Source organism: Pseudonaja textilis, chromosome 6 (assembly GCF_049901715.1).
Source record: "Pseudonaja textilis isolate UNSWEBS1 chromosome 6, rPseTex1.2, whole genome shotgun sequence".
Taxonomy (NCBI): Eukaryota; Metazoa; Chordata; class Lepidosauria; order Squamata; family Elapidae; genus Pseudonaja; species Pseudonaja textilis.
In genome coordinates, this window is record NC_141995.1 from 47,449,094 (window position 1) to 47,465,302 (window position 16,209).

The 16,209-nt window shown below is 48.9% G+C and overlaps 1 protein-coding gene across 1 annotated transcript in view; it reads left to right on the top strand.

The window, feature by feature from the left end:
* RGS12 (regulator of G protein signaling 12) overlaps positions 1-14,316 on the top strand; it is a 60,682-nt gene extending 46,366 nt beyond the window's left edge. Inside the window, exons 16-18 of the mRNA XM_026699772.2 lie at positions 2,933-3,086; positions 11,124-11,651; positions 12,090-14,316. Of these exons, the coding sequence (XP_026555557.2) occupies positions 2,933-3,086; positions 11,124-11,651; positions 12,090-12,451 (1,044 nt within the window). The 3' untranslated portion in view covers positions 12,452-14,316. The remainder of the gene's footprint in view (positions 1-2,932; positions 3,087-11,123; positions 11,652-12,089) is intronic.
* The last annotated feature ends 1,893 nt before the right edge of the window (positions 14,317-16,209 follow it).

Below are 16,209 nucleotides of genomic sequence, written 5' to 3' on the forward strand. Positions count from 1 at the left end.
GCATAAAAGAGAGAAAAAGAGTTAACGCAAGCATTTCCGTCCTTTTGCAGAGTTTAGACTTTGCCAGAGTTGATCCTTCAGCCTGGGAAGAGCCCCCTCCCGCAGACATCCCACCCCCTACCCCAAAATTGGCACCAGAGCCCTCCCGACAGTAGTTAACAAATTTGCAGTTTGTTTATTTATTTATTTAATGTAAAGATAAGGGAAAACTTTAAATACAAGGTAACCCCCGACTTGCAACGGTTCGTTTAGTGGCCGTGCAAAGTTACGGCGGCATTGAAAAAAAAAGGGGCTTACGACCATTTTTCACAGTTATGACCTTTCCTCCATGAGCAAGTGAGCCGAATTCAGACACTTGGCCACTGACTCGTACTTATGATTGTCCCAGGATCACACGATCCACGGGTTACTAACTTATCAACTGCGGTGATTCACTTAACAACGGAGGCGAGAAAGGGTCGTAAAACAGGGGGGCAAAGTTCACTTCACAAACGTCTCCGAAACTTTGGGACTCCACGGAGGCTGTGTGTTGAGCCCTACTACCTCTGTTTCAATCCACCAGAGAATTGTTAGCTTTGCATAAAAATTCTTATAACCTGTTCGACTTTTTTTCGCCCCCTCTCTTCCCATCAATCTAACGCTTGATACAACGCATAGAAGCCGTGTAACTAAGCTGCAGGTACTTCTTGCCTGCACAAAAGGCTTGTCTCTGTAAGGACTCTTCTTGTGAATTTTCTTTTTTTTTTCACTTCCCGCAAAAGGGGAGTCTAAAATTCTTTTCAAGGAGAAAAAACAGATAAAACAGAAAATCAGAGTTGGAAGGGACTTTGTGGGTCATCTAGTCCAACCCCCTTGCCCAAGCAGGAGACCCTACACCATTTCTGACAGAGGGCAGTCCAGTCTCTTCTTGAAAGCCTCCAGTGATGAAGCTCCCAAAACTTCCGAGGGCAACTTCTGTTCTATGGGTTGATTGTTCTCACTGTCAGAAAGTTTCTCCTTATTTCCAGGTTGAATCTCTCCTTGTTCAGTTTCCATCCATGATTCCTTGTCTGGCCTTCAGGTGCCTTGGAAATTAGCTTGACCCCCTCCTCCTCTCTGGCGCAGCCCCTCAAATATTGGAACACTGCTATCACATCTCCCCTGGTTCTTCTCTTCCCTAGACTAGCCAGGCTCAGTTCCTGCAACTGTCCATCGTATGTTTTAGTCTCCAGTCCCCTAATCACCCTGGTTGCTCTTCTCTTGAGATTCTTTCTAGTTTCAACCTCTTTTTTATAGTGTGGTGACCAAAACTGGACGCAGTACTCCACGTGTGGCCTTACTAAGGCTTTATAGAGTGGTATTAGTACCTCCCTTGATCTTGATTGTATGAAGCAAAAGGCTTGTGGATACTGGGACTACAGTCCAGTAATTTGTAGCGAACAAAGTCCCTTCTCTGTTTTTGGCATCTTGTGTCTTGATCTCCTTCCAAAGTAAATTGTGATTGCAATAACAACATCATGTCCCTATCAAGTCTCAGCCTGGGCATTTTCTATGCCGGATCTAAAAACGTGGAATTTCCTGCTCAGCTCTTTGATAAAGCCTTTTTTTTTTTAAATGATTCCCTGTTACACCTGCTGAAGTCCCAAATTAATCTCTCAACTGGAAAATACGAAATTTCCTGATTTTAAAAAATGGTTGGCATAAGGCTCGAAAACTCAAGAAAAAGGAAAAAAGAAAGAAGAAGGTGCCAGAGTATCTCACGGAAGGAGGCAAAATATGATTTTGCTTGGGATGCTAAGGCATTGAGAGCTGGCCCTGCCTTTGACCAGGGTGTCAGCGTCTTTGTGAGCTTTTAGGAAGACCCTGCGGTCTCTGTATTACTGGAGTTTCATGTTGGGGTCCCAGGGTGAGGTGGGGCATTTGCAGAGGCCCTATGTCATGCCCCTGTCGGAATCTGATTCGGGGGGGGGGAGGCTGAGCGAGAGTGGGAGTGTGGCTCTGTGGACTGGGGAAGAAACTGGGGAAGTCCGGCTGGGCAGAGCAGGGGAGAGGTAGAACAAGGCAGAGGGAATTCAGAGGAAGATCCAGGCCCATCCCCTCTTCATCCTAGGGCACGCACGGAGGCACGGAGAAGGGAGCAACGTGAGTTGCGTGGCTTACAGGGGAGGAAAGGGCCCTGATTCCCTTCATTAGCTGCCGCTGGAAACACAGTGTTTAAAAAGGGAAGTTGTGCACAGCAAACTGTTGAGAGCAAATCGTGAATTGTCTGGTATTGTCGAGGCTTATCTGGGTTCCTGGCGTCTTCCCAACTGTGTGTGTTTTGCTGGCCTTTCAAGTCTGCAATTCCTTCCCCTGCCCTGTCCAGTTAATTGCTGCAGCGTGGTTTGTTTGGATTTTTAATTGCAGTTTGCATGTACTTTGTTTTGGGACTGAATTTCCTCCACTTAAAGACTTTTCTTGGGAGAGTTTTTTTTCCTCCAGTTGAAGGTAACCTGGACATTGGGGGCAAAGTTGGAGGTATTAGGTACCTCTGTGGTGCAGTGGTGAGAGTGCAATACTGCAAGCTACCTCTGCAGCCAGCTGCCTACAATTTGGCAGTTCAAATCCCACCAGGTTCAAGGTTGACTCAGCCTTCCACCCCTCCAAGGTGGGTAAAATGAGGACCCAAATTGTTGGGGACAGAGACTGGCTCTGTAAACTGCTTAGAGGGGGTTGCAAAGCACTATAAAACAGTATATAAGCCTAAATGCTATTGCTATTAAAGGGACTCTTACTTATGTGACTGTGTTGCTTTTGTGCCACACCCCCGTTCATCACAGCCTACAAGAAGATGGGGTGGTGGTGGAAATGATGGGAGCTTTGTCCTGGCCAAAGGTCCCCTGAGACAGATTTGGCTCTTGTTCCTACATTGTTGTGTCAATGTAATTCGTGTTCCCTTTGGCTTCCCCTATAGGGCGAAGGAAGACCTGTTGGAAAGCACAATTCTTTTAAATTAAAAGGCGAGCCGGGGAAAAACTCCCGAGAAGCCCACCTGGCCCCCAAAGAAGCCCGCCTTGCTCAGACTGAAAAAAACACACGCCAGCATTTGAATTTGGAAGAAGCAGAGGGTATGTCATTTTTAAAATATATGCAGTAGTGTGTGTGTCTCGTCTGCCGTGGCGACCCAAGTGGAGTGCAATGATCCCTTCCGGCCATGTATATTGGCGATGCAATAAACTTCATTCGCTCTGAAGTTACGTTCCTGTATTGCTGGAAGTGTTTGGGACGAATGTGAAGGACGTCAGAGCTGAGCCCTGCCTGGTTCTTGGTGCTCATTCGCTTCGTCTCGAAGTGAGCCCCTGCCCCACGCTGGGCGGGGGCTGGGGAGAAGAGAAGGAAGGGGGAATTCTGTGATCTACCCACAGGGTACCCGTGGTGTCATCGCCAGGTCGCTCCGACCTCCTGAATCCTCAACTTTTCTTTGGAAAACAGCGGTTCATGATGGCTTTTCTTATCAATCCATCGTTGGGTCTAGGACAACCTGCCGTGGCCATCTTGCCTCGGCCAACTCGCTGCCGAATGACTCACGGTGGGACAAGAAGTTATACTAAGATCGAAGGAATGGTGAGGAATAGAATCGTTAAAGAAAGGCTGCCAGAGGAGAGACCAAAACGCAACGGGAATGAGACAAATTAAATATATATATATATACATTTAATGATTTTAAATAATTAAACAGAATTGTTGGCTTGTGCCTAGTGGGTTGGCCAGGGCGAGGTGGCTCGCAGCGAGTTGGCCACGGCGAGTTATCCCATTGCATTGCTTATCAATCCATAGTTGATGTCTTCATCGCGGCTTCCACCAGCCCAGTCTTTCCGGAAGTTTCTGCTTTGGGTTAAGGGAGCCTCCCTGCCTCAGAACCTTGAGCTGCTGCCTGATAGATCCATGTGACCCTCGATCAGGAGCAGTAGTGGGATCCTACCTTAATCGCTACCAATTTGGTGGCTGATTGTGCGTGCGTGTGCACACCCCTAACGCATGTGTACCTAACAAGCCAATCAGCTGAGAGGATGAAGAAACGAAAAGCTAGGCCTCCCACCACCCCATGCGCTTTTCGGTCTTTTATGCACTCAGCTGATTGTCGGAGGGCTCTTTCTTACTCGGCCGAACCAGTAGTGATTTTTACTACCGGTTCAGCCAAACTGGGACGAACCGGTAGCATCCCACCACTGATCTGGAGAGGCCGGGGCTTAAGGGATCCTTTCCCCAGGCCCTCCACCTCTGCTTTCCAACTTGCCACCGTGGCTTCTCCCTTCTGGCGCATTAAAGACAACACTTGGCAGGCAACAAAGATTGAACTGCTTCTTCAGAAGCCAGGGGCGTGTTTTGCAAATTAGGGATACGCAAAATATGCCGGGATATTCCACGCTTGAGACAGTTCTTTTTTTACCTGTTGCGAGCTTAGGTGCCAGTGGAGGTAGTCCTCGACTTATGACCACAATCGAGCCCAAAATTTCTCTTGTTAAGCGAGAGCCTTTTTTAAGGGAGTTTCAGCCCATTTCCACCATCTTCCTCGCCCCCATTGTTAAGCGAATCACTGCGGTTGCTAGGTTAGAAACATGGTTGTTAAGTGAATTGGATTCCCCCCTCCCCCATCGTTTTTGAATGCTGCGCGTGTGCGCTCACAGAACCAGTTGTTAAACCGATTGCAGACCAGCACCGATCATAGGCCAGCCTTGGGTATGTCTCACTCGCTGTGCCTTTCCCTGTTTTTCAAGTCCTTGTTTACTACACAAACACACCCCTTTTTTCCAAAGCAGCCATTTCACCTATAAAATTCCTATCGCCAAACCACCTTGGAAGAAACCAGGCTCTGAGAGATCATGAAGGATCTTGCGTTCACACTGGATTAGTAGCAGGCTCCCTGTGTCAGGATTCCGGCAGTTACCCCCCATTCAAATCATGAGTCTCGAGCCAAACTTCCAAAACTTAAAAAAAATTTTTATTGGGGGTTAACATGCCAGCACTGCCTGGGTATAGCTGACTCTGAGACACATCATTCATTGTCACCCTTGACCCTGGTTTTCTCCCCACCCCCTGGGTGTATCATAATTTATATTCTCCAATGGGACACATCCATAGCCCAGAGTCATCAATCAGGCTCTCCAGTTAGAATTTTGCGCGGCAGAAACTTTGTTCACCTAGTTACTATCTCTGAAAACATTTATGGAATGCACTTTCGGTTTGCAAGCAGCCCCACTGCTCCCCCCTCCTTTTCTGTTGGCAGCTCTAAAAGACCATAGAAATATTTTATGAGTTGACACCCTGTTCCTATGGACTAGCCACGTTGGCACCAAGGGTCTCCTTGGAAGAGTCAGGGTCAGACCGGGGTGGTGGGGCAGAGATCCCCTAGCTGACACTTCTGGAATGAGGTGGGGCTGAGTGGTTCGGTCAGTCCCATCTTCTCGGGTGCAGTTTGGGTCCAAGGATCAGGAGGTGGACACACAAAAGACCAAAAAGATGATAGGGCCACCTCCGATGAAAGTCCAGGTGTCAGGGTTCCAGGTAATACACCCACAGCAAAGAGAATTACGAGGCAGGTGAATTCCTCAAAGAACAGGTTTATTGGATATATCATATTGGCACAGGCTGGTGAAAACTGACTCTGAATATTCTTGTGGTATTCACCTAGTTAAAAGTACAAGTTTTGTCCTTCCCAAAAACAGTCACATGGTCCAATCAAAGTGTCATCCGTCTGCCTGGTGACTTCACTCCTCCCCTCTCTGACCATCGGTGGGAATGTCCTTGGTTCCCAGGAGAAAATATTTTGTTTTGACTACAAAACCCCAGCTATCTCTATTTCCCCCCCTCCCTATCCCCTAGCTCCAGTCTGGCAACCCTGAAGCCTCAAAATGGCTTTGGTTAGGTCAGCTTCAGGGATGACACCAGGCTGGTCTCAAGGACAGGGTCCAATGGGACATTTGATGGTTATGGGTGTCGCCACCTTGCTTGCAACCCTTAACAAGGCATGATTTCTCCGCAGAGAGAAAGACAAGTGTTTTTCCACCCAAGGTGTTTAGCGTCTGCGCAGGCATCACCTTGGTATTGCCACAACTCTCAAGAGCTTCAAACGAGCCACATCTTCAATTAGAATCATAGGGTCCTGGGGTTGGAAGGGACCAAGACCAACCCCCTGCCCAAGGCAGGAATCCTCATGCCATCCTAGACAAACGGCTGTCCAGTCTCTTCTTAGAAAACTATGTTTGTGCAATTCAGCAATCGGTTCATTCTGTGGTTCAGAAGACTCTTGGTGATAGGGCCGGAAGGGACCTTGGGGGTCTTTGAGTCCAACCCCCTGCTCAAGGCAAGGAGACCTCATGCCATTCCAGACAAGGGGCAGCCCAATCTTTTCTTGAAGACCTCCAACGATGGGACACCCACAGATCTGGGAGGCAGGCTGTTCCGTTGCTTAATTGCTCTCACTGTCAGGTGAGTATAAGGTAGGACCTCTCTTTGAGGAACTTCTACTCAATAATTGGTGGGGCACCTGTCCCACCGAACAGCAAAGCCATGGCTTTGGTGGATAGCCCAGATGATGACTTTGGACCACCAACACGGTAGAGGACCTGACTCCCAGCACCTCTGTCCGACTACTAGGCTTCCCTTCACCAAACACCTTCAGCAGGTAGGTGAAGCTTTCTTGGATCCTTCACAGAGGGAAGTGTTGGGAAAAGCCTCCTAGCTTGGCCATTCAAGGGGATGGGAATAAAGAGAGGGCATCTAATGGTGTGCTGCAGTGGTGGTGGGGGGTTGAACACTTTTTCCTCCTGGTTCGGTGTGAGCATTTGCACACGCGCAACATTTGCAACTCACCTTCTGCGAGCCCTGTGTGTAAAGGACAGGCGGGCCCAGCAGCTGATCATCGGAACTACCAGTTTGGCCGAACCGGGCTGAACTGGTAGCATACTATGAAATGCTTTTGCTGGCATTTGAGCTCCTGGATGTCACCCAAGCAGGTCAAGGGGCGGGAAGCATAACTTGTATAGAATCCTCAAAATGCAAAGGTTGAAGGGAACCCCCCCCCCCGAGATCATGTAGTCCAGTCTCCTGCAGGAATCTCTTCCTGCAGCTTCTTTGATGGAGGAGCAATCCTCTCTATTGCTGGACAGGTGTCTATTTTTAAACGATGATGATTAGGACAATCCTCCTTTTGTGGCTAGCCTGAATCACGAAGCCTTCTCACAGCAGACTTTGCCTTCTGACTTGCCTTCCAGCTCGTTACCCCACCACCGCACTCTCAGCCTAAACTTTTCTTACTGTGTAGAGAGACGGTTGGGTCTAGTGGCCAAGGTGCCAGGCTAGAAACCTGGGAGACCAGGAATTCTAGCCCCGCCTTGGATCCAAAGCCTAAGGAAGGACCGTAAGATCAGAGTGGCAGGTCTGGGATCTCACCGCAATGCTGCATCTGCATTCGAGGCAATTTTGGACAGCTGAAAGATCCCCTGTTGGCCCACCGGCCAGGTAGGTACGTTCCCCCCCACCTTGTGAAATACTTTGCAAAGGAAAAATTCAAGTTTCATGACTTGTCCTGGGTTGCTTCTCTCCGCTTGTGGCGATGTGGCTCTATTACACCAGGGGTCCCCAACTGCTCAGTGGCTTGCTGCCAGCGGTCTGGCAGTTGCCCTCATTAAATCATGCGCCCCGGCCCAAGCTTCAAAAGAATTCAAAAGATTTATTAGGAGCAACATAGCAGCATTAATCAGTACGAAGCCAACTCTGGTGTACGTAATTTATAGTCACCTGTGACCCTCTTTCCTCCCCTCCCTTCTGGGTGTGTCATAAATCAGATTCTCCAACCGGGCTGCATGTCATCAATCATGTTCTCCAACGAAGGAATTTCTTGGGCGGAAGATCCGGTAGGTTAGCTACAATCTTTTTAAGATCAGGGTGGAATGTACGTCTCATTTTAAACTGTCGCCCTGCTCCTTCAAATTCCCCCTCCTCCCCCCATTGTTTACGGCAACTTGAAAGCATGCATAGGAATGTTTTACGAGTTAACACTCGATCCGTGGACCCACACAGGGCCCGCATCAGTAGTGGGATTCAGCCGGTTCACACCACTTCAGGAGAACCGGTTGTTCACTTTCGGAGCACTTTAGCGAGCTGGTTGTTGGAAGAACTGATGAGGGCAAGAGAACCGGTGGTTAAATTATTTGAATCCCACCCCCGGCCCACATGCCAGGAACCAGACCACACAAACAAGCAAAGCCCCGTCCACAAACCACATCCCCTCCGATCCATGGGAAAAACCCTTTCTCCATGGGACCAGTACCCAAAAGATTGTGGGGGGCAGGGGTGGAATGCAAAAATGTTTAACTACCGGTTCTGTGGGTGTGGCTAGGTGGGCATAGCCAGGTGGTCATGTGACTGGGGGGGCATGGGGGGTGTTTTTTGTTTTTCCCTACTGGGCCACAGGGAAGCTGCCTGAGAGCAAAAGGGGCCACCGGGGGCCCATGCAGCACACACACACGCCCCACACCCCCTTTTTTTGCCTACTGGGCCTCAGAACAACAGCGAGGGTGGAGGGAATCAGCTGTGCCGTGTGATTTAGATTAGCTAGAAAACAAAAAATCCAATGATTTCTTGCTTTCTAGCTAATCTAAATCTCATGGCACAGCTGATCTTTGGGAAAACAGCTGATCAGTGGGTGGAAAAAAGGAAATACCTTGGTCTTCCGAGCGAACCGGTTCGCTCCCAGCTGATCTTCAGAGCAATCGGTTCACCTGAACCGGGCTGAACCGGTAGAATCCCAGATCCACACCAAGGCCAGTTGAATTCTTATCAAGGTTACAGACTTCTTTTGTGGCCATTTTACCACCTAATCATAGGTTGTCCTCGAGTTATGACAGGGCCCCACAGTTCCACCCTGAGGTACCAATATTCTCTTCTGTCGTTTCCCCATTAACGTCCAGACCGTTGACAGTCCACCAGCCGATTTAACAACAGTTCTTTGAGTGGCTGTTTGAAGTTACAACAGCACTGGGAAAAGAGACTTACGGCCGTTTTTCACACTTACGGCCATCGCAGTGTCCCCCATGATCAAAACCCAGACTCTTGTCAACTGACTCATAGTTATGACAGTCGCTGTGTCCCCCGGGGCGCTAGGGGAGTGTTCCACGATCCCAATTTTGCCGGCCTCCCACAAGCGAAGTCGACGGGGAAGCCCGATTCACTTTGCAACCACAGCAAGAAAAGTCATAAAGCGGGGCAGCCGCTCCCTTTAAACCAACGTCTCCCTTTAGCAGCAGCAAATTTCAGGGCTCTGTTGTGGTCGTAAGCCAAGGACTAGCTGTAGTAACGTTACGATTTTGGCAAATTCGCTTCACAATCGTGGCAAGGAAGGCCGTAACGTGAGATCACAACTCATTTAACGTGCATTTCCTTTAACAACAAGGGGCCCAATTGCAGTCATAAGTTGCGGACGAGCTGTATTTGATGTCCCTTTCTTGATCTGGTTTTGTGCCTCTCCTCCCAGAACCCACAGGGCTAGTTTACACACAGGTTGCACGAGGGGGTAGCTGAGCTATTCCTTTGCTGAGCTGTTCCTTTGTCCTCTTATTGCTTTTCTGTGATGATGTTAATGCTAGCCAGAGCCTGTGTTGTCTGCGGAAAACACATCCTGGCACATAAAATAGCCCGATTGCAATAGTATCTTGACGACTACCTTACAGTAAATATCGGGGGCAAAATTCCTCCATAAACTATGGCAAAGAAACGTCCGCTGGCATCTTGGAGTCTTAGTAGACAACCAGTTGAATAGGAGCCAGCAATGTGCAGCAGCAGCCAGAAACAGCCAATGCAATCCTAAATTGCATTAACTAGAGGGATTCAATCGAGATCAAATGAGTTACCACTACCACTCTATAAAGCCTTAGTAGGGCCACACCTAGAGTACGGCATCCAGTTTTGGTCACCACGGTAAAAAAAAGATATTTGAGACTCTAGAAAGAGTGCAGAGAAGAGCAACCTGGATGATGAGGGGACTGGAGACTAAAACATGTGAAGAACGGTTGCAGGAACTGGGCTTGGCTAGTGTAGTGAAGAGAAGGACCAGGGGAGACAGGAGAACAGTGTTCCCAATATTTGAGGGGCTGCCCCAGAGAGGAGGAAGGGGTCAAGCTATTTTCCAAAGCACCTGAAAGCCAGACAAGGAATAATGGATGGAAACTGAACAAGGAGAGAGTCAACCTGGAAATAAAGAGAAACTTTCTGACAGTGAGAACAATCACCAGTGGAACAGAAGTTGCCTTCGGAAATTGTGGGAGCTTCATCCCTGGAAGCTTTCAAGAAGAGACTGGGCTGCCATTTGTCAAAAATGGTGTAGGGTCTACATGGGCGGGGCGGGGGGTTTGGACTAGATGATCTCCAAGGTCCCTTCCAACTCTGTTAAATCTGTTAATTCATTTACCATCCCTGGAGGCTTTCAAGAAGAGCCTGGACTGCCCTCTGTCAGAAATGGTGTAGGGTCTCCTGCTTGGGCAGGTGGCGGGGGTGGGTGGGGCGGATGGACTAGATGATCTCCAAGGTCCCTTCCAACTCTTGTTATTCTTCTTTGGCCATGAAACTCTTTTTGATTTGTAATTCAGATTCCAGAACGAGAGTGCAAGGGTTGGAAATGTTTGATCTTCAAGGCTGTCCGTTCTGATGCTTGCTTAACTCCAAGCAGGACAGGTTTGAAGCAGATTAAAAAATTGGATCTCCCCGCATGGAGTTTAATTCCATGTTGGAAGAAAACCTTCAAGAGAGGAGGGGACAGTAGAGGTAGTTACAACCGTTTGTTCAGTGACCGCTCCAAAGTGACATCAGCCCTGAACCAAAGTGACTTGTGACCGTTTTTCAAACTTAACGACTGTTTTGCAGACTCCACATGCTCAACTGTGTTGCTAACGTAACAACTGCAGGCCTTCCCTTAGCCACGGGGGCAAGAAACAGGCTGTAAAATGGGGCAAGTTCACTTAACAACTGTCTCACTTAGCAACAGGAATTTTGAGCTCTCTTGTCATAAGTCGAAGACTGCAGATATAGGTTTATTTAATGACCATTGGAAGTTAAAGCGGTGGGCTTTTGCAATGCTGACTCTCAAACTTCTGGGTTTTTTGCCATAGAATTTTTCGAACTTGTATCCAAAGTCCAGAGCAACCGAGCTGACGACCAGCGAGGGTTGCTACGCAAAGAAGACCTGATTTTGCCTGACTTCCTTCAAATGCCCCCGTGCCAGGCCGGCATTTCCACATCTGTCCCCTGGGAACCTGCGGGCCCTTCCGCGAGAACGCCTCATCCTGACGGTCAGGAGGAAAGCAGCCCGGAGGAGCGAAGTTGCCCGCAACCCCCAAGCGACTCGGTGGCTGGACAACGAGGTCCAGAGAAGGCACTGGGGCTGCCCATGGCCCTTGGTCAGGCGGCCGGCAAGGGACCCGTCCCCGCCACTTCTCCCCGCCCCCCGAATCTGCTTTTGCAGGGCAACCCGAGATGGAAAGAAGAGGTGGAGACGATGGAGGAAGAAGACGTGATCGTGGCAGACCTCAGCCTGGTGCCCAAGGGGGACATCGGCAGCCCCCCAAACCGCAGGCTGACCCTCTCTGAGACGGGAAGCCCCACTGAGTCCAAAATGGCCTCCGAGAAATTCAGACCAGGTATTTTCCGATGTTGAATGCCTCAGGAATCATTCCCTGTTATGCTTGTTGCGCTGTTTGTTACACCGGCTTACACACATTCAAAAAACACCAAGTTGACCCTCTATAGCAGTGATGGCGAAACTTTTCGTTGTGTGCTGAAGGTGCATGCACGGGTAATCATGCGCATGCGTGCCGGCATCTACAATGCAGTGTGCCTCACCCCCCTGTGCAGGCGCGTGCAACACCCCCGCCCCACCCCCTTACCTGCACTGCACATGCACGCGCCTCCCAGCTGATTTTCTGCCCGTTTGAGGCCGTTTTCGCCCTCCCAGAGCTTGAGGGAAGCAAGGTCATTCTAAGGAAGCAGAGGGAAAGAAAATAGCGTCGCAACCTCGTGGGCTCACACAGTGCGAAGCCCTGTCATCTTCCCTCTTCCTTTTTGCCTCTGTGTTCTAGGTCCGCTCCATAAGCCTAGAACCCACCCCCGAGGGAGTGAGGGAAGCCTCGAAGACCCAACCTGCCCAAACCTTCATCGTGACGTCTGCCCTGCCGGGATCAGGAAGGAAATTGGCAGACCTGAACTCCCAATCCATGGCGTCATCGATGTGGACAGCGTGACAACATCGCAAGGCCCACCGTGGTTTTGTCCTGAACCAGAGAGCCGCGTCCTTTTCCACGGCGGTGTCTCCGAGTTCAGGGCCGGCCAGCCAAGAAGACCATCGAGAACTCAAAGGACATCCAGCCTCCCCGCTTTCTCAGCTGCCGGGAGCGAGAAGAAAGAGGAGAACGAGGGCCCTTGCAAGGCCACTTTCGTTTGAACGTCTGGATGCACAACTCGGGGGGCTTTGGCTTCCTGTGGCATTCGCCTGTGGAACCACCATGGGTGCAGTGGTTAGAGTGCGGTACTGCAGGCTACTTCTGCTGCCTGTCGACTGCCTGCAATTTGGCAGTTCAAATCTCACCCGGCTCAAGCTTGACTCCACCTTCTGTCCTTCCGGAGTGGATAAAATGAGAACCCAGATTGTGTGGGGTAAGAGGCTGACTCTGTAAACCGCTTAGAGAGGGCTGCAAAGCACTGTGAAGTGGTACATAAGTCTAAGCACTATCGCTAACTCTGCCATGGTGGTACAGTGGTTAGAATGCAGTATTGCAGGCTAACTCTGCTCACTGCCAGCAGTTCGATCCTAACCAGCTCAAGGTTGATTCAGCCTTCTCTCCTTCCGAGGTTCATAAAATAAGGACCCAGATTGTTGGGACAAGAGGCTGACTCTATCAGCAGCTTAGAGAGGGCTGGAAAGCACTGGAAAGCACTGGAAAGCGGTATATAAGTTTAAGTGCTATTGCTAAGTTGGAAGGGAGGAGGGAGGGAGGGAAGAAAGGAAGGAAGGGAGAGAGGGAGGGAGGAAGAGCTGTGTCATCATGGTTAGAATGTAGTATTGCATGTAGACTCTGCTCATTGCCAGCAGTTCGATCCTGACTGGCTCAAGGTGGACTCATCCTTCCATCCTTCCAAGGTGGGTCAAATGAGAACCCAGATAGTTGCGGGCAAGAGGTTGACTCTGTAAACTGCTTTGACAGGGCTGTAAACGCACTGTGAAGCAGGGTATAAGTCTAAGTACTAGTCCTCTCTCCCTCCCTGCCTTCCTTCCCAGTGGTTAGAATGCTGTATTGCACGCTGACTGCTCATTTCCAGCAGTTCAAATCCCACCAGGCTGAAGGTTGACTCAGCCTTCCGTCCTCCCGAGGTGGATAAAATGAGGACCCAGATTGTTGGGGGCAAGAGGCTGGCTCTGTAAACCACTTAGACAGGGCTGTAAAAGAACCATGAAGCGGTATATAAGTCTTAAGTGCCATGGCTACTTATGCAGTGAGCACTCTGGGCAGAAGGGAATCTGGTGTCGCCTGTTTGAGAACGCGGAAAAGATGCAGTCGTCCCAAGCCTACCACCATTGCTGGTCCCAGATCAGAAAAAGGCCAAGGGTCTCTGAATATTTCTCCCTGGATCCCATGACAACTCACCGCACATCCCAACTTGCCACAGCTGGCTCACTGCGGCCAACTTTCCGTGGAAAGACTCACCACGTGTTACACTAATTTTGAAGGAATGGTGGAATAGAATCTTTTTTTTAGAAAGGAGGGACAAAACGAAATGGGAATGACAACAATTAAAAGCATTTTTAAATTCTTTTAAACAATTTAATGGGATTGTCGAATTGTCCCATGCCGAATTGGCTGCATTGAGTTGTCCCGTTCCGTTTGTCCCAGGGCAAGTTGGCCATGGTGCATTGGCCAGGACTATGGCGCGTTGTCCCGTAATGTTTATCCCCAAGGAACAGCTGACAATCCTGTGATTGTTGGGGAAGCCACACTTCACACTTAGATGGAAGGACCCCTTGAATGTGGGCTCGGGGCCTACTTGTATGACACCACTTCTGTTTAATGGGAAGGATCACAACACTGGTAGTTGTGGTAGTCATTCACAGCCACTCACGCACTGGTCGTTTGCAGCAAAGCAGAAGTTCCTGGCATGTATTGGATCATGCCACCCCCGAAGTAGAATTCGAACTCTGTTCTGGTGGCCTAACATTCTGGAACGTTTTGGTTTTGCCTGTACAGGGCTTTCTTTTGTCAACTGTGTGTAAATCATCATTTAATTTAAGAGTAAACTATCTTTTTGAAATTACGCCACGTCTTTGGGCTGCATCACTCAGTAGGGATCCTGGGAAGTTAAAAACCACATTATTTCAGAGCGTAACTTTCAAAAGCAAAGCACAGCCGGTCCTCAACTTATGACCACAACTAAGCCCCCCCCACTGATGCCTATTGCTAAGTGAAACATCTGTTAAGTGAGCTTTGCCCCCATGTTACGATATTTGTCTTCCCTGTTGACTGGGGCACTGAGACCATCATCAACATGAGTCTGTTTGCCAAGCGTCTGAATTTAGATCACAAGACCAAAGGCGGGGTGTTGCAAGGATCATGTAAAAAAACAATCATCGGTCACTTTTTTCACTGCCGTTGTAACTTTGAACAGTCACTAAGCGAAGCATCGTAAGTCAAGAACTGCGTTCTAAGGGGAATAAATAAACCCTACCCCCCTTTCTTTTCCTAGGCCACAGGAGATCTGGAGTCTACAATGCAGAAAGCACGTAGGCCCGTGATGGTGAACCTATGGCATGTTTGTTACAGGTGGCACACAGAGCCATTTGTGTTGGCACACAAGTCGCAGGCAAACTTACCTCACTGCACATGCACGCATCTCACAGCTGATATTCAGCTGGTTTGAGGCCATTTTTGGCCTCCCAGAGGCTTGAGGAAGGCCTCTGCAGGCTTTGCAGGATGAATAATAGGCCCTTTTCATCACTTCCTGTATTTCTGGAAATACCGGAAGTGACGAAATGGGCCTATTATTTGGCCTCCAAAGCCTGCATGCAGAGGCTTTCCTCAACCCTCTAGGAGGCTGAAAAAGGCCTCAAACCAGCCGAAAATCAGCTGAGGCACAGTGCAGGTAAGGGGGCGGGGAGGGGAATTGTGCGAGCATGTGCAGGGGTTGGACGTGCGCATATTGCCTTCCGGGTGCTGGCACATGAGCAAGTGATTGCAAGCGTTTGCACAATTTTTGGCACAGGAGCCCAAAAAGGTTAGCCACCACTGATATAAGCTGATCAGATGGGCTTTGTTCAGTGGTGGGATTCAGCTGGTTCACACCGGTTCCGGAGAACTGGTTGTTAACTTGCTGAGCAGTTTGCCAATCTTGTTTGTTGGAAGGAATAATTAGGGCAGAGAACCAGTGGTTAAATTATTGGAATCCCACCATTGGCTTTGTTGCATGCACCAGTTCAATGGATTGTGGGAAGCTCCCCCCATCCTAGAAGAATGAAATATTTTGGGTAATATTAAAAAGGCAGAATGTTACATTTATTCCCTAAAGGAGAAATGGAGAAACATCGCTCTTAAAGACAGAAAGCAGCCCCCCCCAAGTCTTCCTTAATAGCCCACAGCGGATGCCAGCACTTAAGAGATTAAGAGCTTATTGAAAGAGGAAGGTGTCTTATCTAGATGGCTCTATTCATAAACAAAGCCTAAGCCCAGAGCTCACTGCAACAGCATTGCCAAAAAGGCATTAAGAGTTGTAAATCTAATCTTACGAAGCTTCTCCTCTGGAAATATTGAATTGCTAACTAGGGCATACAAAACTTTTGCTAGACTTGTACTCGAATATAGCTCATCAGTCTGGAATCCGCACTGTACATCAGACATTAATACAATTGGAAGGCAGGTTGGTAGCAATTGCTATTTTCTGCAGTCCTAATTATCCATTGAAGCCGGTGGGATTGTTAATTCATTCTGAACAAGTGGAGTGGGGAAACGGATGCATTCTGCAAATATTGATCCTCTCCGATTCTCCGCAACCTTCCATTTCTCTCCCAACAATTGGTACATAGAGCAGGTGAATCATTAACCCTTGTGGAAGTCATTGCAGAAGTGAAATTCATCGTAAAATGAAGTAAATTCATTTGACAGCATGCGTCCCCATCTTGCTTTGAGTTCCCATTTGATCCTTCAGTCCTGAGAT